General features: G+C 53.1%; 1 protein-coding gene across 1 annotated transcript in view; it reads right to left on the bottom strand.

Moving 5' to 3' along the window:
• The window catches only part of LOC136296097 (hydrocephalus-inducing protein homolog), an 88571-nt gene that overhangs the window by 14780 nt on the left and 51985 nt on the right, over positions 1–21806 (bottom strand). Inside the window, 22 exon segments of the mRNA XM_066194920.1 lie at positions 122–245; positions 1344–1517; positions 1818–1985; positions 2429–2615; positions 2867–3106; positions 4177–4309; positions 4722–4918; positions 5006–5127; positions 5772–5908; positions 6864–6985; positions 7690–7746; positions 7810–7940; positions 8446–8623; positions 11656–11784; positions 13074–13283; positions 13972–14070; positions 14554–14719; positions 16268–16584; positions 17074–17214; positions 18559–18702; positions 19337–19595; positions 21268–21506. Coding sequence (XP_066051017.1) covers positions 122–245; positions 1344–1517; positions 1818–1985; positions 2429–2615; positions 2867–3106; positions 4177–4309; positions 4722–4918; positions 5006–5127; positions 5772–5908; positions 6864–6985; positions 7690–7746; positions 7810–7940; positions 8446–8623; positions 11656–11784; positions 13074–13283; positions 13972–14070; positions 14554–14719; positions 16268–16584; positions 17074–17214; positions 18559–18702; positions 19337–19595; positions 21268–21506 — 3674 coding nt within the window.

The following is a 21806-nucleotide window of genomic DNA, read 5'->3' as shown; positions in this document are numbered from 1 at the left end:
GCAATGTATCCACATACCAGGCCCTGGCTGGCACAGAGCCTCCACTGTAAGCAGCCCCTGCCCATCTCACAGACAATGCAAAGGTCCCAGGCACCAACCCAGGCAGATCATGTTTACCTGGGGTTTGCTGGCTGGCTCCGTCTTCTTTTGCGCTGGTGTGCTCTTGCCTTTGGCATTCTTCTTGTTCATTTTCTCCTGAGAGGCTTGTCTTCTCTTGGCCAGAAGAGCAAGCTGACGCTTTTTAGCTGCATAGGGGACATATGGTTCAGGAGGGCTTTGAAAAGCAAGTAGGCACCTTTCACCACAATGGGCACAGCCTTGGACCCTGGAAGGAACGCGGCACTTTTTCCCCAGTCTGCCGGGCACTGGCAACACTCAGAAGCAGCTCCCTCCCTGCTTCTCTTACCAGCACGCTATCCCATCCTTGATTTTAAAGCCAGCACTATGTCCCTCCTAACAACTGTGCATGCAGGTGACACTGCTTGCACAGGAGTTCCCCTATGGATCAAGCCAAGGATTTGTCCTCCAGGACCATTGTTTCCATACACTGCACCCATCCTGCATTCTCCTGTGGAGACCTGCAGCCCTGCCCCGCTTGCACCACCCGTCTCTGCTGAAGCTAAATGCTCCTTGTGGGAAAACCCTGCTGGGACACAGACTCCTTTTCCTTCCGCCAGCTCCCAACCCAGCCAGGTTCAAAAGTGAGCAATGCAAAACTTCCCCCTGCACTGTGGCAGGTCTGGCCTCACCCTGCAGAGCTCAGGCTACCAGCTGCCCAGTAAGCTTCCTAAAAGTCTCTGGTCTCACATGGAGAACAGCCCAACATACACGAGCTGTGTAACCTGACAGTGAGCACAGGTAAATCCCGGGAGACAAGAGCTCATTTGTAGCATGTCTCTGATTGGAAACTCCTCTGGGAGGCTGTCCTTCCCTTCCTCTTGTTTGCAAGGTTACACTCATAGTCAGTCCTCTTGTGCTTAATGAGCCACTTCAGAAGGCTTTTTCCTTGGTAAAGTGGGCAGCAGTTCTGCCTGCTGCCCATGAGAAGCAAGCTTGATTCAGCTTTGAGGAAATAGAAAATATCTGGGAAAGAGACAGGCATGCTTCACCACCCTTAGAAAAATGAACACGTGCCAAGCATGGCAGCGAAGGGGGATATCAAAGAATCCCTGACTGAGCCCTTAAAATTGATTTTTTATTTTTTGAAGACCAGCCAGAGATGCACTTCACCCATGTTCCCTAAGAGACGCAAAGAATGAAAAACTGCTGCTCTGAGTGAGCAGAAGTGGACAGTCATGGTGGGTTTCTCAAGCACTGGCTCTGGGTCTGGCATTTCTCCTCACCAGCATTACCTTCGTTTTTGCTTTTCAGCTCCATGGCAGCCTCGGTGCAAAGCTCCCGGGCACGGAGCCCTGCCTGGCTGCCATCATTGGCAATGGCCTCTTTCACCACGGTGTCAAGGGACAAGGGAGCAGCGTCGTAATGGTGACACAGGGCCGCCGCCATCTCTGTCTTTCCTGAGAGAGAGAGGAGGACTGCTTGGTGACACGTGCACATGAGGCATTACAGGGACAGGCCCTGGAAAAATCTCCAACAAGATTTCAAAGTTAAAAGAACAGGGGGAAATCAAGCGTCCCTCCAGGGGAGGCCATGAGGGAGGCAGCTGGAGCGTGGTTGCCAGCTCTGAATTCTAGAGCCAGGAGGATCATCTCCACCTCCTGTTCGGCTGAGGTCTTTGCCTTAAGCACCAAGGTCCACCAGGATGTATTTCTCCTGCTTGCCCCTCTCCCTGCAGCCCAGGGCTGCAGCTCACATACCTGCCAGGGGTGGCCCGTGGACAATGACAACAATCCCTTTGTCCTGCTGTGCTTCACACCTCTCTGAAGACTGGTCAATGCCCAGGTGGCGAATGACAGCTCGAGAGACAGGATTCCCAGTCGCCTTCACCATGGCCTCAGGATAGAATGGGACAGCCCTGTGATGTGCTGCAGTGAAAAACCAGGGGAAAAGGTCAGCCTCCTGCCTACCTTTGATCCTCCTCATCCTCCCAATCTGCTCAGATCCCGGAAAAGGAGACTTGGTGAAAGCAACATGAGCTTGTTCTTTTGTTGCTAGGAAAGTGCAAATATAAAAGAGCCAGTGATATTAGACCTGGTTCTACTGGCTGAAGAACTCATCCAATCCTAGTCTTTGTGGAATATCCCGATTATTTCCCCAGTCTACGGCAGGCAGATAGGAGCTTGCTTTGGCTACACTCAGGGTTGGTAGAGGATGCCCCAGTCCTTCACCCAAGAGTTCCTCCACCAAGCTGGGGAACAGGCAGTTTTTAAAAGCATGGGCTTTCCCCGAAGGTGACAGCGTTCAGGGTGTATGGGTGCTGCGACCACAGTCAAAACAGACGCTGCCAAACCCTCACTGTTTTTCTGACCTGCTTCTGCCTCGCCCATGGCCTCAGCCTCAGCCTCTGCCATGGCCTTGACCTCTCCCTGTTGAGCATTCAGCCTCTTCTGGGCTTCATAGTACTCCAGCAGCTCTGGGGGCAGTGTCTCGCCCACGGCACGGGGAGGCATTAGAAACTTCTTCTGGTACTCAGACCCCACTGCCGTCCTCAGGATCTGTGTGCGCAGGGAAGAGAAACCATACGCAAGATTCCTTCTCTGGCCTTTCATCACACACGCTCAACAAACCCATTTTCTGTCTCCTCTCTTCCTCCCAACAACACAAGCTATTGAAGTCCTCCCACAGCATGTCAGCAGAGTTGGCTTTCCCTGGGGATTGCCTCCGTCGCCCTGGCACAAGCCTGGGAATGCTGGAGTGCTGTGAAGCTTGGGCAGCATGTACATGGGGACCAGACCTGCCTTCTCACCTTCTCCTCCTCAAGGTACTGCTCATCAAAATCCAGGGAGTAAAACTCAATGGGGAAGTTGCATGGGATCTTCACCACCACTGTGGCCTCCACTCCGTCGCTGTCCACCAGCACCCATCCCATCTCTAGTGCCGGGGGGCTGAACTCCAGCCGTGGCTCCAGACCTTGTCCTGACAGGTGCAGCATTAAGCAATTGCTGCTCTCACAAACGTTAAGCTTCAGCTCATTCTTGTAAGACCTCTGAAAAGAGAAAAGTGAAGAAAACTCATCCATGAAGTCCCAGGTGACAGGACCCCAGATACAACGCTTTCTCCAAGGTCAGGGTGTTCCCAGTCCCTCCAAGGTGAATGGAAACCACCAGGTATTTACTGACGCCAGGGACTACAGCGTCTGTAGTAGTCTGGGGCCGAATAACTGGGATAAATCCTGGTGTGCACTGTAACTGGGTATTTGGGCATCAGATGGATCTACAATGGACTGTCAGATGTTTTCACCTAGTCATGCAGGAGTGCAGTGCTCATGAGAAGGGCCCTCGGGGTTACAGTGTCCAGACACAGTCCTGGCACTGCTGCATCAGGCAAACGCCAGCTCCAGGAGAGAGGCAAATGAGCTCTCACCGGCTAGAAATAAGGATCATCTTCACTGCTTAGTGTCTGGCTCTGGGCAAAGCCGGACACAAGATGGTTATGTCTCTTGAGCAATTAAAAGATCCCTGGGACTGTCTGCAGGCACAGAAGCACTTGTGTCCATACCGGTACAGGCCATCAGTTTCCAAGACCCAGCGGCCACAGGCAAACTACTTTTGGGAACGCTCCATCCTTTAAGTTGAATCCCCCGCTGCATGGGATTGTGCAGGCAGGCCAGAGCCCCAGGGACTGCTGGCAGCACAGCACTACAGGTGACTGTCCTGCTGTGCCCAGGAAGGTGTCTGGTGGCTGTTTTGTCTGTCAGTTCTGCAGCAGGATGAGCCTAGACGGACCATTCCAGGATTATCCTCTGCCGGTGTGCAGCTGCTCTGCACCGAGTGTCGCAGCTGCAAATACAGCCGGGCAAGGGGGAGGCTGAGGGGAGTTGGGCACATCCCTCCCGTGTGCCGAGAGGCAGCCACAGAGCCCCGATGCTCTCTGTGCAAGCTCCCTGTGGGCATTTCAAAGCACATCTCACGGCAATGCTCTGTGGGGTGAACTGAGCCACGCTGAGTAGCTGAGTACGGGGCTTGCAGAAAGCTCCCTGCCAAGGCAGAGCTCAGAGCACACTCTCGGCACCAGGCCCTCCTTTCGGCCTCCTGGGCTGACACCTGCCAATCTCACGTCCTCGTTTGGTGTAAACCGGATTTTCAAGTCCTGCCAGCTTCCTGCCTCAAGGGTTCCTTCGGAGGGCATCACTTCAAAGGGACAGGGCTCATCCTCCAGTGCCTGCTTCTTCTGATGTAGGGCTGGTGTCCTGCGTTTGCGTTGATTGTTCCGGGCACAGAAACGAATCCTGTCAGGTCTCCTGGGTCTGCGAGGACAGAGCCTCAGTTCCTGCAGTGCTCTGAGACACTGATACGGTGCTGAGGGCACCCACAGCCACAACAAGCGTGGCCCCCATAGCCTAGAGCTGGAGGGAAAACCTGTAGACAGGGCAGGCAGAGAGGGAACTGGAGTCCTCAGAGGAGGGGGAATGGGTGAAGGTGCTAGAAAAGCAAAGCATCAGCTAATGGAACAGGTCCAGGCAAACCAGCCTTGATCTAGACCCTCAGAAGCTTCCTCAAACACGCTGTAGACCCAAGTGCTCAGGCAGCCACAGGAGTAGAAAGGGCAAGAGACACAAAGAAAACCCAACCAAGAAGTTACGTGTTCAGTGTTGCCCGTGCTTTACCTCCATTACAGGCTGGATGGCAGTAATAAACCAAGTGCAGGGGACATGGAACCAGTTGTAGAGCCGGACTGTCTCAGTCTGGCACTGCCCAACGAGGGTATCCGAGAACTCCAGAGTGTTCTTTGAAAGTCTGAGTGACAGTTCAATGACAGCGGCATGGAGGCGGATGTGAGACGTGGGGCCTTTTTCTACCTGGAGAAGGACAGGGAATTCAGCGGAGGGTGCAGGTGACAGCTGCTGCGGTGCCCAGCCTGCTGCCTGCCCCAAGAGCTGTGGTACCTTGATGGGCAGCAGCACATCCACGTCACCCTGTGGGCGGCAAGCACTTTCAAAGCACACTTCAAATGTCACGGTGTGTCTGGGAGGCAGGTCCTCCATTTGGTCCAGGTCCACACTGAAACCTTGAACAGATGAAAACAAAGCAGCTGAGATACACAAGAGACATGAAATGTGTCATAAGCATGTTTAAGGCCCTACAGGTGTCCTGGCTGAGAAGTCTGGGAAAACCCCCCTGCCGTGCGGTGACCTGGACAAAAACGTAAAAGAGTGCACCTGTGAACACCCCTCAGACACAGCGAGCCTCCGTGTGATGGAAGCACAGCCTTGCCTCAAGGCCACTTTTGGAAGCCTCTTTTCATCCACCAGAGGATCTGACAGGCTGTTTCCTCAATAAAGGCTTAACACAAGTGCGGTGACAGCGTGAACTCCAAACAAAGCACTTCCAAAACACAGCAGACCCCACTGGTTCACAAAACAAGTCCACAGAGTGCCCAAAGAAACTTCATGCTGGTGGGAGCCAAGGGCAGAAGATGCTGAGAGGTGACCGGGCTGATGAGCCCATCTGGCCCCTGCACTGAAGCGTTAGGGCAGTCACAGGCAGGCCAGGTCCTTGGGCATGGCTGGCCAGGAGAATTGAGACTCTGAAGCTCCCAGCAGGGCCACTGAGAAGAAAAAGCTCAGAAACGTCCCCAAGTTCAGTGGCTTAAGCTAATCTGTCTGAGACACCTCCTTCAAGCCCACAGGAAGTGTCTCCAGCACTGCTTACCTGTGTCCTGCAGGACAGACACATCCATCCGGAAGGACAAAAGCATCTCCCCAGGGTTGGTGATCTCCAGAGTGCGTCTCTCAGTGCAGCCCTTAAATACAGACCCCAGGTCCAGGACATACTCAAGCGGCTCAATGCTGGAAGAAGGAGTAAGGACAGTCCTTAAACCACAGCCTGGCTACAGTTTCAGGTGGATGGAAGATGCAAATAAAGTGGGTAATTCTGTATTCATTGCTGTAAAAACTCAGCTCAAGCATAGGAAACCCGAGGCCTGACCACCTGGCAACGACTTTGGGAAATCAGGAGGAGTGCAGGTCCTAGGTTTTATCAGCCACCCATGGTAGCTGAAACTAAAATTAGTTTAAAATGGACACTGGTTGCAGCTCCTCTGCCATGAAAAGCCAGTAGAGGTGAGTACACTGGGCCTCCACTGGTCTCAATGAAACTGCTTAGCCTCGTGTACAGCCTGAGCCTGAAATTGCCTCAGGGCCTAGAAGAAAGATTTGCCCGCACAGGAAATCTTCATTGCCCTGCAACCAGATCATATGATCTGTTCTGCAGAGCATCTTCCTCCTGAATGGAAGCCTCCTGTGCTTGTGCTGCATCATGATGGCGCAAAGGGAAGAGACCAAGGAACCTAGATAAGCCCTGCCACCCCACCAGGATTCGAGCCATCTGAGTTTGGATTTTAAAGTGTTTGCTGACACGTGCAGTTCCCTTCTCCGTTTGTCTAGTGTGCTCTGTTAGTTGGAACCAAGACGTCAGCTGGGAGTTGTCTCTTCTAGCGCTAGTCAGCAGGGACAGAATTTATGCGGCCTGGAAGGGCTTGAAGGTCTGCGCTGGGTCCCCTCAGCTGCAGGGACAGAACCCCACACCTGTGGGGAGCTGAGCAGTCCAAAGCTCAGCGTGGTGCTGGGGAAGGGAGGACACTCCTCTGCTCAGACGTAGCCTGTCAGCCACCGGGACCAGACCCTTTCTGAAGTCCCTGGCTATTCCCCAGTTGTGCAGACACAAGGATCTCTCAGGACAAGGAGACATTGCTAGATGTTCCCCACGGGGCACCTGGAGATGGGGATGGGAATCCTTACTCACTTGATAAGACTCTGGAGCAGCTCCTCGTCAGGGAACCCGCTCTTCAGGGGATGGGATGAGAGCTTTTGCTGCACCTCCAAACCAGCCTTCTCTGCCATTATTATCTGCAGCTGGGCGTCTGTCTCAGAAAGGATCCCACCCTGCTGCTGTTGAGAGGGGCTGTGGGGTCCTCCTGTCTGGCTGCTCAGTGTCCGTGACACCGCCTGCTCTTAGCCAGGACCTCATCTCCAGGGAAGTCACTCCCACACCTTTGCCTGCCCAGCCACTGTTGGCAAAGCTGATCTGGCCGGGCAGACAGACAAGCCAGGAACCTTCCAGAGCTCCAGACCCTTGCTTGCCCCCAGCCAGTACCAAGGCAGCTTGGACAAAAGCTGTCTTGAAAGGGAACCGGGAAAGCCTTGAAAGCTTTGTGTCTTGAAAAGCACAGCTTGGTAGCTGGTGCCTCGTGGAGATGAGCACGGCCAGCACAGTCCCAGGGCACAATCAGGCACCTACTGTTTGGGTCTGTAAATCTGACAGGGCTCGGGCTGGGACCAGCAAACTCCCCAGAAATGACCTGCATCTCCTTCAAAGCGCCATCAACTCCATCCCTTGAGCATGGCCTTCAGGATCTCTCCCTGGGGTAGCCAGGAAGCTGGTGCAACCCCAGAAGAGACCATGACCAGAGTGGCAGCCCTAGGGGCAATGCTGAGGTGACACATGGCTGTAAAGTGGGCAGGGAGGTCCCAAATGCCATCAGGGCACCAGGAAGCTGCTGTGGGCTGCAAGGGCCTCAGGTGACACGGAGAGGGTGGCGTGTGCCAAACTGGGCTGCAGCTGTTCTTACTGTATCGCCAGAGCCAAGCAAGCCGGGCTTCCGGTTCTGAGTCTTCCGATTCCGAGTCTTCGAGGTCTGAGTCTTTGAGGTCGGAGTCACCGGGGCCTGAGTTTTCAGGGTCTGAGTCACTGGGGGCTGAGACTTCAAGGTCTTAGTCTTCGGGCTCTGAGTCTTCTTCACAACAGCTGATTCTTTCCTTTGACTTGGTTGTTGCTGCTGTTTTACATGCCGTTCCAATGGCTCCTTATACTTTTCATTTCCTGAAGGAAGAAAACATCCACAAAGAGAAGTGTGAGCAAAGTGCCAATCCCATTAAAGCTGGGAAGTCCCTGCCTCCCACCACTGGTTCCTTCCAGAAAGAAATCCCTCAAGCCCTCTATGGAAAGTGGATGCTGCTGCTCCTCTCTGCATCCTCACCCATCTGCCTCCCCACAGAGGAGCATCTCATCCCCTGCAATGTCACACAAATCCAACCCTGCCAGAAGCCCTGCCAGCCTCTCCTAGAGCTTTCCCAAGCCTTTCAGTCTAGCCATCACCCTTCAGAACCCTGCCAGATGTGCTGGCAAGCTCTGCAGGATGGTTCCTGGGACAAAGACCACATGGGATCCTTGCTCAAGACTCATGAGGCAACCAGAGAGCTTGAGTTGCTCTGGGAGTCCTGCAACCCTCCAGGCTTGCTGGAGGTGGGCACGAGCTGCCCCGTGGGCATATGGTAGGGAACAAAACCAGAGGGGCCCCTCCTGGAGGCAGACAGGCAGTGCCCACCTTTGATGTTCCAGGGCAGGTTCACACTAAACATGGGAAAGGATGCTTCTCCTTTCAGACGGATACTTTCTGGCTCCAGGTCACCCACTTTGAGGTGGTAAGTCCTGCTGAAGGCTCCTGGTAATCCTGGCACGTAAGAAAAATTCAGCTCTTGCGTCTCGCCTGGTGCAATGGAGCCCTGCAGGGACAGGAGAAGAGAGAGGGGATGCATCAGAGTTTGATGGGGAATGGTTCAGGGGACAGACAGGCTGAGAAGACAGGTTCTCATCTACAAGAAGCCATCAAACCACACCACCATCATGATAAATACATTACAGTGTTGGCTTTTGCAATTGTTAGAGTAAACACTGTATGTTTTATAATGTTGACTTTTGTAAAAGAAGTTTTGCTGAAGTTTAGAGTTCTTTTAATTCAAATGTTTTGTTGTGATACCAATGCTGGTGAAGAATTGTTGTAATATTAACATTTAACCAATGAAGGAATTGAAGCCTGTTGAATGTGTCAAAAAGTAACAAAGGACCAGGACTAGGACAACCGCATATGCTCCAAAAAGGCCGGACGGAGAAGGAACTCTGTTAAAACGTTGGAATACAAAGAACTGCTTGTAAATACGCATTGGGCTGATGCAATACCCCGGCTATACAAGGGGTGTTGTGTTGACTGGTGTGTGCCTCTGGCTGCAGCTAATGTGGCTAAGCAGGCAGTGCTGTTCCTTCTGCTTTATTGACTTTGGCCCCTATTGTCTCATATTAAATTTTCTTGAAATTTTAACTGATGAGTGGGCTTTGCTTCTCACACCTCCTACCTTCCTTGTGCCCAAAAGATCGAGCCACTGACCCGGGGGGTGCAGTGTGTCCTCCCAAGAGCTCATCTGCCTGCAGCCCCAGCACAGCCTGATGTGATGTGAGCACAGCTCTGCTGCTCATGGGGTTCGCCCTCTGCCAGCAAGAGCCCGCCTCAACAAGAAAAGGCTTTTTTGGCTATGGAAGAGAAGCCCTCGCACTCAGCAGGGCCAGCAGCTCCTCCCATCCCTTGTAGGACAGGCATGAAGAAATGGGAAAGCCAATCGGCTCCCTCTTCCCACTGCAAGGAGGGACAAAGGCAGGAGTGCTGCTTCGGCTCAAAGACACCCAGGCAGGACTGAGAAGCTTGGACAAATGGTGGGATGATGCTGCAAATTTTTCTCATCGCTCCTCCAGCCCCGCTGCTCCCCGGCCCCCTCACTGCCCCACAAAGCCTCTGCACAGCACAAAGCTGCAGGAGGCAGGGACCAGCACGCCTACTGAAGGGCTATGTAAGTGGTTCTTAGCCCTGGCAGTGGGGAGGCAGGGCAAAGGACAATGTCCTGTGTGATCACACAGCCTGGGTAAGGCGACCCTCAGAAACGCTCCAGCGCCAGCAGCCTGACATCTCAGCCGTCGGGGTCCCCAGAGTGACTGTGAGGTGCGGTGGCGTGATCTTTATCATGAGTTTTAATGTAAGATAGTTGTTCTTTGTACCCTGGTTCAGTGCCGTTGTATTTTTAGGTCCCTTTTGTTACAAACTGTAAGCTTCTCCCTCAGCCTGCCCCACATACAACCCCTGTTTGGTTCACCTTTCCCGCCTTGGTTACCTGTCCACCATTCGTCGGGAAACCCTCCCACCCTGCCAGTCACCCAGGGCCTGTCCCCCGGGTCCAGAAGCTTCGAAGGGAGATCTCTGGCGACTGGCTGGATTGGAAGCTTTCCCCTCCTTCCTTCGGATCATTGGTATTTAATGTTAATGCTTGTTACGTCAGTAGACACTCCCCAGTTATACCCCACTGGTTGCACGTGTAGCCACCCTGAGTTTCCAGCCACTGTATAAAACCCTCTCCCTCCTGAGATTCAGGGTCTCCCTGAAGCACCGGTCGCAGGCTGAGGGCTCCCTCCTTCCTACCAATAAACCCAAGTTGCAGTCAGGCCTCTTGAGAGTCCCGTCTTTCTTCCTCCGCATTCCCAACGTGGCAGGGCAGGTCGGCAGCCAAGATCCCACATTTCTATAGATCGTGTGGGGGCGTGTCGGGGCTAGCCGGCCGTGGGAGGACACGCACCGCCGCAGTGGGGAACCAATTCCATTTTTATTTGTGCCTCACCATATGTTATAAATCCATTTTCTGACACGGGGTGAAAAATTACTACAGGGGCTGCAGTCGCGTTGGGAGCCTTAACACACTCCAGGCGTGGAGGAGGTTGCAAGGAGAAGATGCAGGCAGGCCCCGTCTCGGGGGGCTGCAAGCGACCTCTCCCTTGGGGGAGGGCAGACCGCGAAGCCCGGGCAAACTTTGCCCGTCTGACTAAGTCTTCCCAAAAGGGCTGAATTACGGGAGGAATCTCGGCGCACAAAAGCAGTTAACGCTGCCGGTTTCCCCCCGCCATTTTTGGTTGTGGTCGTGCCGGGAGCACCTGGAGGGCCCGGCTCCCTGCAGAGCCGCTCCTTCCCCGCCTGCCTACCCCGCTGTCGCCGCTTCCCCGCCGGCCACGGCCCCGCAGCGCTCCGCCGTTGCCCCGCGGGAGCAGCCGCCGCGCCGGCCGTGCCCAGCCGCAGCTGCGGAGCCCGGACGCCGCAGCCCGCGGGACCGCCGCGCCTGCCGCGGGCGCGGAGCGCGCCCAGCCCGCCGCGGCAGCACGCTCGGGGCGCTGGCCGCACACGGGCTCCTGCTCCAGCCGCCGAGCAGGACGCCGACACAGCGCCCCAGGCTTCCAGCGGTACCGCTCTGTCCCTGGCTTCTGTTACTCCCTCTGTTGTTCATTCATTTTTCTCTCTCTGCTCTCTTTTCTGTCCCCTTCTGGTCGGGGCCGTACCCTTTCTTTACCAATTTCCAGATGTAATATTTGCTGCGTTTGTGCCTTATTTTCGCCCGAGAAATCTATCAAAAAGAATTCTCCTCTGCTCCCCTTACAGCGGGACGGGACAGTGACCAACACACTTGTGCCTTCCGCCGGTGTCTGCCGTGAGACAGCAGAGCCACCCGCCAGCCAAGGCCGTGGGGGAGTCTATCAGGACAGCACTTGTCTGACCTTCTCTGCTCCCAGCAGAAATCGCTCACACCCTTCTCTCTCTCATGGCTGGGTTTGGGGTATTCCCCTCTGACTTTTTTGTCCCTTTCCCCCCCCGCCCCCTCTTTTTTCCCTTTAACGCTCTCCTGGGCCACCCGACACAGGGCTGGGGTGAGTCACTTGTGCTACTTACTGCGGTGGGCTTGACCAGAAACACACCAGGCAGATCTTGGTCTGCAGTGCTAGGGTTTAGCACCCAGTTGAATTCCATATTGCAGGTGTTCTCCAGGGTGACCGTGGTGTGATGAATTTCATTAAACATCTGGAGAGAAAGCACAGGAGCAGGAAGTTACAGACCCGGGCCTGGTGCTGGGAATTTCCTTCCTCTCTCCCGGGGTTGAAAGCAGACCTGGGAGCAGGGACCAGGGAGGAGATACGGGCCCTTGGGAAGCTGGGCAAGCCCCAGGCACAGGGCACCTGCACAGGACCAGGGAGCTCTGGCAGCACACAGACATGTGGTGACGACCACGTGAGGGCCAGTAATAAATGAACCAGGGGACACAGGCCCTCTGTGCTCTCAGGGGTCACCAACTGCCAGGAGAAACAAAGGAGGTGGCACTGAGGTGCGTGAGATGAATCCAAGAGTTACGAGGTTAAAGAAAGAAAGTTGTTGGTTCTTGCGTGTTGTTGTTTGGATTGTTTGGATTTGTTCAGGTCGTGTTGTTGGGTGTTGCTGTGAGCTGGGAGAGGGGCAGGGTTGAAGACCTGACTAAAAGGCAGTAGGATGAGAGGGGAGGGGACAGAAGAGTTGGCGGTCAGAGAGAATGGAAGTTCCCGAGTACCATCCGATGGGAAGGAGGACAGGGACCACCCTGGCCGGGTAAAAAGAATAAAAGAAGCCGTTTTGGTGAAAGGGGTGTGTGTGCTGGGCTCCCGGCTCTCGGGGAGGGAGACACACCCGGCTCAGCTGAATTGTTACTAATGAACAGTTTTCTTTTGCTTCAATGACTTTGTCCCCATTGAATTGTATCTAAAAGCCAGTGCATTTCTAAGACAGGCATTCCAGAAGAAAAGGCACCTGCACGCAAGTATTGGCAAGCAACATACTGCAACAAGGAAGTCACACAGGGCTACACAGACAGGGCCAGCAGCTGAAAATACCTGTGGGCTTTCAACTGAAAAAGAGCGAAGTGGGGATTCTTCTGGGACAGTCTCTGCAACTGTAGTGACTGGAAGCCCAAATTCTTCCCCTGATTATTGTGTGGGTTAAGCAAGAGCTTTATACAAGAGCATCTCCTTGGAGGTCAGGCTTTGGGAATGGATCAGCAGAGGGATGTCTCAGGGACATGTCCTTCAGAGCATCCCCACTGGGACCCTGCCTGCCCCAGGAGGCAGTGTTTCTCAGGGTACCTTTCTCAACATTTTGGGGAGGCTTGGAGATGACCATTTGAAACCAGCTTGGATGCCAGATTTGTCCCTCAAAGGTTGTACTTCCAAGCCGCAGGCCAACAAAGGGGCTGGGAAGGGGAGGGAGGCCTGGACTGAGGCGGGCAGGAACCCGCTGGCCATGGTTGCAGGGCAGGGAGCTGTGCCAGGGGACATGTGGGGTACCTGTAAGCCACAGTCAATCTCCCGGGAGCTCAGCAAGTAGCTGACACGTGAGGCCTCCCCGGTCAGCTTCACCTTGTAGGTGGGGCCTCCCTCCACGTGGCACAGCGCCGTGACACGAGCGATGGTGTCGAGAAGGCCAAAGAAGGTGAAGGAGGCCTGCTGTGTCTCTCCTGGCTGCAGCACACCCGACATCGGCAGGGTACTGAAAACCTGGACGGAGGACAGGAGAGACTGAGGTGTTGAGCATGGAATTGGATGCAGAAGAGCTTCTTGGAGCAAAGTGCAGCTGTAGCCAGAGGGGACTGTTCCTCAAACACAGCCAGAATCATCCTAATCTCATCTTGTATCCATGCCAGTGACCAGTGGAGGGACCATGGGGAAAATCTTCTCCCATACTCGCAGATCAATGCATTAATTAATACACTACATGAAAGTGAACTGGGATGTGTCCTGGCAGTAGAAATTCTCTCTGATGCACAACTTGCCCTTAAAAAGCATTTCTTACTGCTTTTAGAAAAGGAGGCGACTCAGAGCCAGAGCTCTTGGAGCTCAGGGAAGGATTCCAGCCCAGCTCATCTGACTCCTGATGCTTTCCCCGCCCCGCTCTGATTTCTATGCCACTTTCTCAACGTGCTCCAGCAAAAATTTCCTAAGGACCACCTGATGAGGTCCAAGGGGAGCAATGCCCTCCATCGGTGCTGCACAGCGTCCTTGGGCAGCCCTACAACATGTCCTGCACAGCCTCTCTAACAACCAGTTGCTTCAGCAGCACTTTGCGATGGGTCCGGAGGGATGTGAGGCCCCGCTGTGGGCAATGCTGAGGGCCACCAGTGGGACTGGGAGCTACAGCCCTGCTTGCCACACTGGAAAAGTGGGAGTGAGACAGATTCCCTCTTACCTTCTCAGTTTCGAGGGGAGTGTACCCTAAGTCCATGAAAAAGGTGACTCCCTCCAACCCTGGTGGGACGTAATACTTCTCCCAAGTACGTGGTGGCACCTGAAAAACAAGCCATTTTCTATGCTAGGAGGAAGAGACAGCCACTTTGCAAAGTCTCATTTTGTAAGACAGCTTCAGAGCCACCACTGCGATACCAGCTCTTGGGTGAAGAGAGAGATCTGGAAAGAGGTCGTCTGGCTGGGTCGGGAAGAGGGTACATGGAGATCAGGACTCATCACAGCTTGCTCTGGGAAGGAAGCTGGAGGTCCTATCATCATGATGCAGACAAAAGCCTCATCTTACATTGTGAAGAAAACAAGGCAAAAAACCCACACTCAACACAGCATCTGAGCAGGTTTCTCCAAGGAGAACTCTCCTGTTTCTCCCTCCCACACACCCCATGTCCAGCCACCGGCCCTGCTGCCCAGCCCGCTCTCAGGGCACAGGACAGCAGGGCGGCAAAAAGGGAGGTCAGCACGAGCAGGACTTGTTGGTGGCAAGCTAGGGAGGTAACGCAAGCAGTAGGTGTACAAGAAAATCTACCTCTGCTCCTGAAGATTGGCCAAGATCCCGTGATTCTTCCAGGGCTGTGGCTGGCTCCTCCGCTTTTCTAATCTTGAAGTGTCTCCACTGAGTTGCCGGCTTATCCAAAGGGAATGACACCGTCGTCGGTGGTTTGGGTTGGGATTTAGGTGGGCAAAGCTCATGTCTGGAAAAGAACGTAACTATGAACAGGGACCTGCAGTGGGAGGAAAGGACACCTGCACCAGTAGCTCCTGCTCAGGATGCAGCCCCTGGGTGGGTGCTGGTGCGTTGAACTGAGAAATGGTTTGATCCAGCCCTTCCCAATCCAGGCTGGAGCAGGTCCCATCTAAAGGTGGCCCAGGGCTGACACTGAGGTAGCAGTGGTGCAGGCAGCTGCAACTGCTCGCAGCGAGGAACTACAGTGGACACAGATTAACACCTTGTGGGGATGCAAAAAAACACAGTGGGAGAGGAAAAGACAGGGAAGGCAAGAAAAAGGGGAGATTTGAGGCACCAAGGGGCAGACCCAGCCAGTGATGAGCCGGCACAGCCCCCCCAGCGCCCAACGCCAGAAACTCTGCGGCTTTACCAGGTATTTATCACGAATGTTTCCCTGAGAGTGTTGGGGAGGTTGGCTGACATTTTCCAGCACTCCCGGGTGACTCAGGTCACATTCCCCATTTTAAATTGAAGCAGGTGCTCAGGGTAACTCTGCTTGTGTTTCTAATGCCACGTGAGGGACAAAGTTGTGCCATGCCTGCCTGTCACCCTGCTGAGATACAAGCGCTTCCCACGCAGTCAAACACAACCTGGATGCTCCATTCCCAGACAGGCATTCAGTGCCTGCTCCCCAGAGAAAAACTGTCTTTCGCTTTGTAGCTTGTTATCTAAGGCTGGGTTTCATTTCTGCATGAGGCGCTCTCTCACCATAACCCCCAAGAGATCCCTAATCATCTGTTCCACTGTCTTTAGTTTTAATGAATGGTTTGAGGCAACTTCACAGGACCATGGTGCCCAGACAACATTTTTCACTCTAAAGCAGTGGAGCGAGAGGCAGGGATAGGAGATGATGTGATGAACAAGTCCTGCTGTCAAGCAGTACAGAACCTATAAGGGACATGTTGCAGTGGGGAAAAGTCAACGTGAGTAACAAGTGTCACAAAAGAGGGTCGTGAGGAATCCAGGGTGTCCACTGAAAGCTGACCCCTGGGAAAGAATTTGTCCTGGCACTAAAGGAGTTGTCTCAGAAAAGAAGGAAAGGGAAGGTAACAAGAGGTTCAGCATCAGCCCAGTTGCTAAGTAGCTCTTTCTCTGGTGTTGGGACTTTCTGGGCGTCCTCCAGCACAGCGCAAGGGAGGAAGGCAAGGAGCAGAGAGCAGCTCCTGCAGAGAGGACCCATCCCAAAGCAAAGGGGCCAAAAGAGCCTCCAGCAGCACTGTGGCAGCTGGGACTAGGAGCCCTTCATCAGGGTGGACAGTGCCTCAGGCCACGGAGGTCTGAGAAAGCAGCCTTTGCCCCAGCTTTCCTTCCCAGGGGAAACCACGATGAGCACCAAATTGGTGGCAAACCTATTCCCTGAGCATCCAGCCTGACCGCAGCCGGTCAGTGTTATTTGCACAAGGACAAGGCAGAAGCAGTTTGTCAGCTCCTAGGCAAACAGCTTTGTTCTTTGCCAAGTACTAACAGGACACCAGGAAGAAGAGCTTCAAGGACAGGGCAAAGGTGCACATACCTCAACTTCTTCACATGGTCGTCCATCTGGAATGACCAGTGGTACTTGACGGGAAGTGGGCTGCAGTTGGTCATCTCCAGAGAACGCTCCTGTTTCGTGCCAGCCACGATGCCGCCAAATTCCAGGGTGCTGGGCTGGATTTGGAGATTTGGGAAGTGGGCTTCCCCGCAAAGGGTGATACGCTCCACATAAGGATGGCCCCTGACCATTTCTATCTTCAGGATCTTCATTGTTTTCCAGCTATTAAAATCCAGTCCATAAGCTGGGTCAAATGCGATGTAGAGGTGACAGGTCTGCCCTACGTCCACTGTCACAGGCTGCAAGCAGATGAACAATAATTAGTCACCTGTGGGATGACATCCCAAGGTCTGACAGCATGAACCAGTAAATGCTCCAAGTGTGACACCAGCATGGGCTTCTCAGTTCATCGTTCATTTCTTTACAGCAAGGGTCTGACTGCGGGCACCACACTCGAGTCCAGGATTCCCTCAGGCTCACGTTTCTGTGCTCAGCAGCAATACAAGGGGTGGCTGCTGGAGAGCTGGGATGCTTTCCAGGAGACACCTTCACGGCATGGCTTGCCCAGACCTAGTTGCCTGCTCCCTTCTCCCTGTGCCTGAAAGCCAGGGTGGATCTTCTCAACTCAGATAAGTTTTTGATTCCTTCAGCAGCTCTGCTGATGCAGTTCAGGCCATCCCACTGCTGACGCTACAGATTAAACTTCTTGACTTAAGGACGTCCCAACAGAAGTGCATCACCGCATCCCTCCTCTTCAAACCCCACTGCAGGAGTCCGGGGCTGCTCACCTGGCCATGTGGGAGTGGCTGCTGGTCCTCACTGCAGACCTGAAACGGCTGCTCCAAGTAGAGCATAAGGTCGAGTGGCAGCCGGCAGGTGTTCTTTATAGCCAAAGGCTGGTACTGCAGAGTCAGGACATCACTGGGTTTCTACACAAACAGGAGACAAGGAAAAACAACCTCAGCTAGCCACAGACCCAACCTCAGCTAGCCACAGACCTGCTTCTGCTGCATCTCGCAGTTTTCAGTCCCAGAAGTGCACGCATTTCTTTTTACCCTTTTTATTTGTTTCTACACTTCCAGGAGATTTTTCTTTACAGCAGATGCTTTTCATGTTTAGAAACCACAGCACCCTCTGGGGGACAGGGAAACACTCCCAGGTACAGATGAGCAAATGGGGCCCTGAGAGGAGGCAGCTGCTTGAACAAGATCTACACCAGAAAGGGAATCCAGACCATTTGTCTTCAGTTTTGTCTCTCTATTGCACAGAGCAGCACTAGATGATCTTCACTCACATACAGCCATTTCTTACAACCTTATTGGCTCATAAAGCAGCTTGTCTGCAGGATGCGTCCTGCAGTCCCTGCTACAGGGACAAGGTGTCTGTGGTCTCAAAGCTATGATCAGCCTAGGCTCTTCCTTCCTTGTCTGCATTCTGCTGGGCTTCCTGCATGGTTTAGAGAAACCAGGGAGTTTGGGAAACTAGTTCTGCATGTACTGGTATCAAATAGGTGCCATAGCATGCAATAAATCAGTTTGTGTGTGTGGCGTCAAGCAGAACCCAGGCAGAATCCGGGAGAGCTGAAAAGCTTCTAATTACATCGGAACTGCCTGTTCCAGGGATTCTGTACTTGAGTGGAAACCTGGGAACCAGAGGAGAGGCCTGAAACTACAGAAACCAACTAATGAAACATCTTCTCTTTTTCAGACAACTTGCAGGAGAGGGAAGCATGATGCTGGACTTGGGATCCCGAGATTAAAGGGCACCTGCTCTGCCTCAGTGTTATCATCACTGCAGCTGCAGGGTGTCTGGGGGTGCTTTGAAGCAGGTGAGGCTTAGGGAAATGCACAGAGCTATACCATATAGCTATACCATACAGCATTCATGCCAACAGCAGAGAAGGCAAAGAGACACAGGAGATGCTGGGTTTTTCCTTGTCAGCCTGAGGAATTCACAGGAATCTCCATTTTTTCCCTGCTTTCCTACAGCATCGGTGTACAGACATCACCGTGCCCTGGAGGATCCTCAGAAACCTCCCTTTACTGTGAGCAGAGAAACTGGCATTTCTCTGGAGGTGGCCACGATCCTCCTTGGCAGTGCAGCTGTAATTGCAATTTTACTTTGGGGACGTTAAATACCAGTCTCATCTCTAAAAGCATCTCCCCTCACTTTACAAAGTGCCTCAGGAAGGGTAAAGAGGGGCTTTTACACAAGCACACCCCGCCCTCAGCCATGCTGTTCAATGCCAGGATGCAATCCAGACACTTACTTACCTTCTCCACCCGGAAAGAGAATTGTCTGGCTGATAAATTTATAGTGGGATCAATAAACTCGCAGGTAATGGTTGCTTCTGTTATCTTCTTCATCGAGCCGCCTGTCCCAATGACAGCTTCGCAGATGGCGTAATTCTGCACCACCTGCATGCAAGAGTCACTTGTCACCAGGGGGTGGTGGCAGGGCATCCAGCAAATGCCCAGCATTGGCTCAGCACCCACCACCCACCACGCGCCCTATTCCTGCCACAGAGTTATGGTCACTGCCCGCTTTTCTTCCAGTGATGCAGCTTATTTATTTTGCACTCAACTGTCTGTAGCACTGCACCCCAATAACCACAAAAGGCACTTGTGAGAAACTCCCCCCCTTCACATGGCTTTTGGTTTACTCTGTGCTTACCCCAGAAAAACCACTTGGCACTTGTTTAATTCACTTTCTTTTTGGGCTCCTAGTCTAAGTGGTACTAACTTATTTCTCTGCCCTTCTTTGCTGACAAAGCATGCAACGCTGTCTGCCCCAAAAGAGCAGTATTTCCTTCTACCCTTACTTCGGGATCAGCACTAGGTTTTGGTGGCTGTGGAATCACAATAAAGCTGTAGCTGGTCTGATGGTGACCAGCAAGGAAAGTAAGTGGTGCTGCCACAGAAACGTGTGGTCTTAAACCAGTTTCTTGAAGGCCCCTGCTCATTTCCCCAGGCAAATGTCAAGGGACTGTGGAACGAGCCCAGGGGAGGGGATCTGATGCTTCCCCAGCTCAGCCCGTGGTGGGGACCTCACCTGCGCCTTGCGGGAGAAGCCTGGCAGCACCAAGTCCACAGACTCTCCTGGCTTCAGGTCCATTGACAGCGGCTCCAGCCCAAACACGGGGGCCGTACGTTCGGGCCTCTGGGAATCACGTTTGGCTTTGGGGCTACTGTGGGCTGAGGTGCTCTGGCCCTCCTTCCCAGCTGGCCTGTTACATTCCGCCTTCCAGAAGAGCTGATGGAAGTGGTGGCCCCCATCTGTTAGTCTGAACTGACGAGCACAGGGAAGGAGGCTAGAAGAGAAACCAGAATGGAAAATAGTATGGGAGAAGCTATTGTCCTGGTCATCAGATTGCTCCCAATGAGGATTCTGAGCTGTTAATAGCTTGGAGACCGTCTTCATTTGCAGCTCTTAATGTGGACCGGGAACAGTGTCTGATAAGCTGCCCTTCTGATGTCGTTATTGCAAGGAGGAATATGTTTCTAATGGTAATGTAGCATTTTCCAGGCCAGGCTAACAGGATCTGGTGTTTTCCTCCAAAATGTGTGTTCTGGGGTGATTCATACTGTTACTGTATTTTGCATTAATCTGCACCCGAAACTGTTATTGAATCTTTGAGATCCTGCACCTGAGGCCCTTGTGTGCGGGGGTATGATTGCAGGCATTTTTAAAAGCCAGCGCGGAGGAAGTTTCTGGACGATCCCAGCAAGCTGCTAGAAATCATCTGTCTGCTCTAGGAGAGGAAACCAGGGGAGCAGGGGCTCTCTCGTTCATAGAAGCTTTGGTTTTGCACTGGTGGTCATTTGTAGAAACTTCATTTCGCAATCAGAAACTGTTTTGAAGTGAACTTTGCAAACTCTGCTGGCAACGGAAAAATGAGCAAGGTCCTGTGTAGAAGTGTACCTCACCTGGTAGGGTTTGCAGCCCCACAGTGGCAAGGAGGCTTCCATTTAAGGGAAGGATTTGGGTTCCATTCTTTGTTTCACTCATGAGGTAAAAACCAGAGGTTTTGATACCTTTTTTGGCCTTGTGCCAGGATGGACGCAGCCCTTGGATCTTTGAGACTGTGCCTCAAGCCCTGTTCCTATTTCTATTGGGCAGGATGCCAAGAATCCGGCCTGGATTGTTACATGCTTAAGAGAATAGACCAAGATCCTCAGGGCATTTTTGGGGTGTTGTAGCAAGTGCAAAGGTCCTCCTTGCACTCGGCACAGCTTTTTCTCTTTTTTCTGCATGGCTTCTTATTTTCACCTTAATGAAAACAGTTTTGCTTTTCAAACACCTCTGATCATGCTGCCTCGCTAATATTTTAGGCCATCCTGAGGCTGCCGGTCAAACCCAGAGGTGATGCACCTGAGAGGGCACCCTAACATTCTGGCCTCCCGCACAAGCATCAGTCCTGGGCAGGCAGGGCAGCAGCAGAGCCCACGAGCAGCGTGAGGAAGCGTTGGCAGCGGCACTGCAGGCCCCACACAAACCAGCAAGTTTCCATCTGCCTCTGGAACTGCTCTGCGGGCTCCTGCCTTCCCAGGGGGGTCGTCACCCTCCCGTCTCTTTGTTCCCAGGGCCCCTGCTTGCCTGGCAGGTGCCATTTTGGAAGGGAAGGGTGCGATGCCATCTTCCCTTGGTCCCGCAGCCACACGGAGGGCCCGCCTCATCCAGGCGCCATTTTGGGAACCTTTTGTTCTGGGGGAGCCTGCGAGATCATTACTTGACCAAGTGAGGACATAGATGTGTTAGAACTGAAGGCAATTCAGTGGCAATTGAGCAACTGGTTTCTCTTTCAGTGGTTTTTGAGGGTACCTAGCAACGCTCAACTGGCCATCACATGTCTCTAAAGGTATCTCTGCCTTCAGGGAAGGAGTCAGGGTCTTTGAACACTGAAGAAGATCGTGCCTGAAGGACTACAGCAAAACTGCTCCTTGTTGAGACAGAAGGAGAGGTGGGAGTGGGAGATCTCCTACCTGAATTGGTATCCCAAGTTGAGCTCCGGGGCAAGTGGTTTGTCTGTGACAATTGTGGTGCCAGTGCCAAAAGCCAGGAGGGTGGAGGTGGTCCAAAGTCTGTTCCCAATGAACAGCTGGAGAGCATCAGCAAAAACCCCAGTGTCATCCAGGGTTGCTGTGACAGTCACAGGAACATCACCCCTGGCGGGGATCACTCCTTCCCTGGGTTCAATAACATAGCAGTGAGGTTTACAAGCCTGTAAGACACGCATAATGTGCATTTAGGATGGAAACCATACACCCTGGTCTCTTATGGGGTGTAAGAAAAGGAGAAGACTAAAGAGGGGAGGATAAAAATCCTAAAGGCCTAATTTCCCTAAATTTAAGCTGCAGTATTGGGGAACAGCAGAGCTTACACAACCTGTATTTTCCCCTCCTTTAACAGACTCTCACCTAATTAACCCAGTTTTGCCCAACCCAAGGGACGCTTATCCTCAGGAGAGTGTTCCTTCCCCAGTCCTTCTCTGGAGTGTGTGCCAAGGAAAGCTGCTTTCTCT

Source organism: Chamaea fasciata, unplaced genomic scaffold, assembly GCF_029207755.1.
Source record: "Chamaea fasciata isolate MVZ Bird 193981 ecotype frontalis unplaced genomic scaffold, bChaFas1.0.hap1 SCAF_12, whole genome shotgun sequence".
NCBI classification, from domain to species: domain Eukaryota; kingdom Metazoa; phylum Chordata; class Aves; order Passeriformes; family Sylviidae; genus Chamaea; species Chamaea fasciata.
This window is presented reverse-complemented; position numbering and strand designations above follow the sequence as displayed.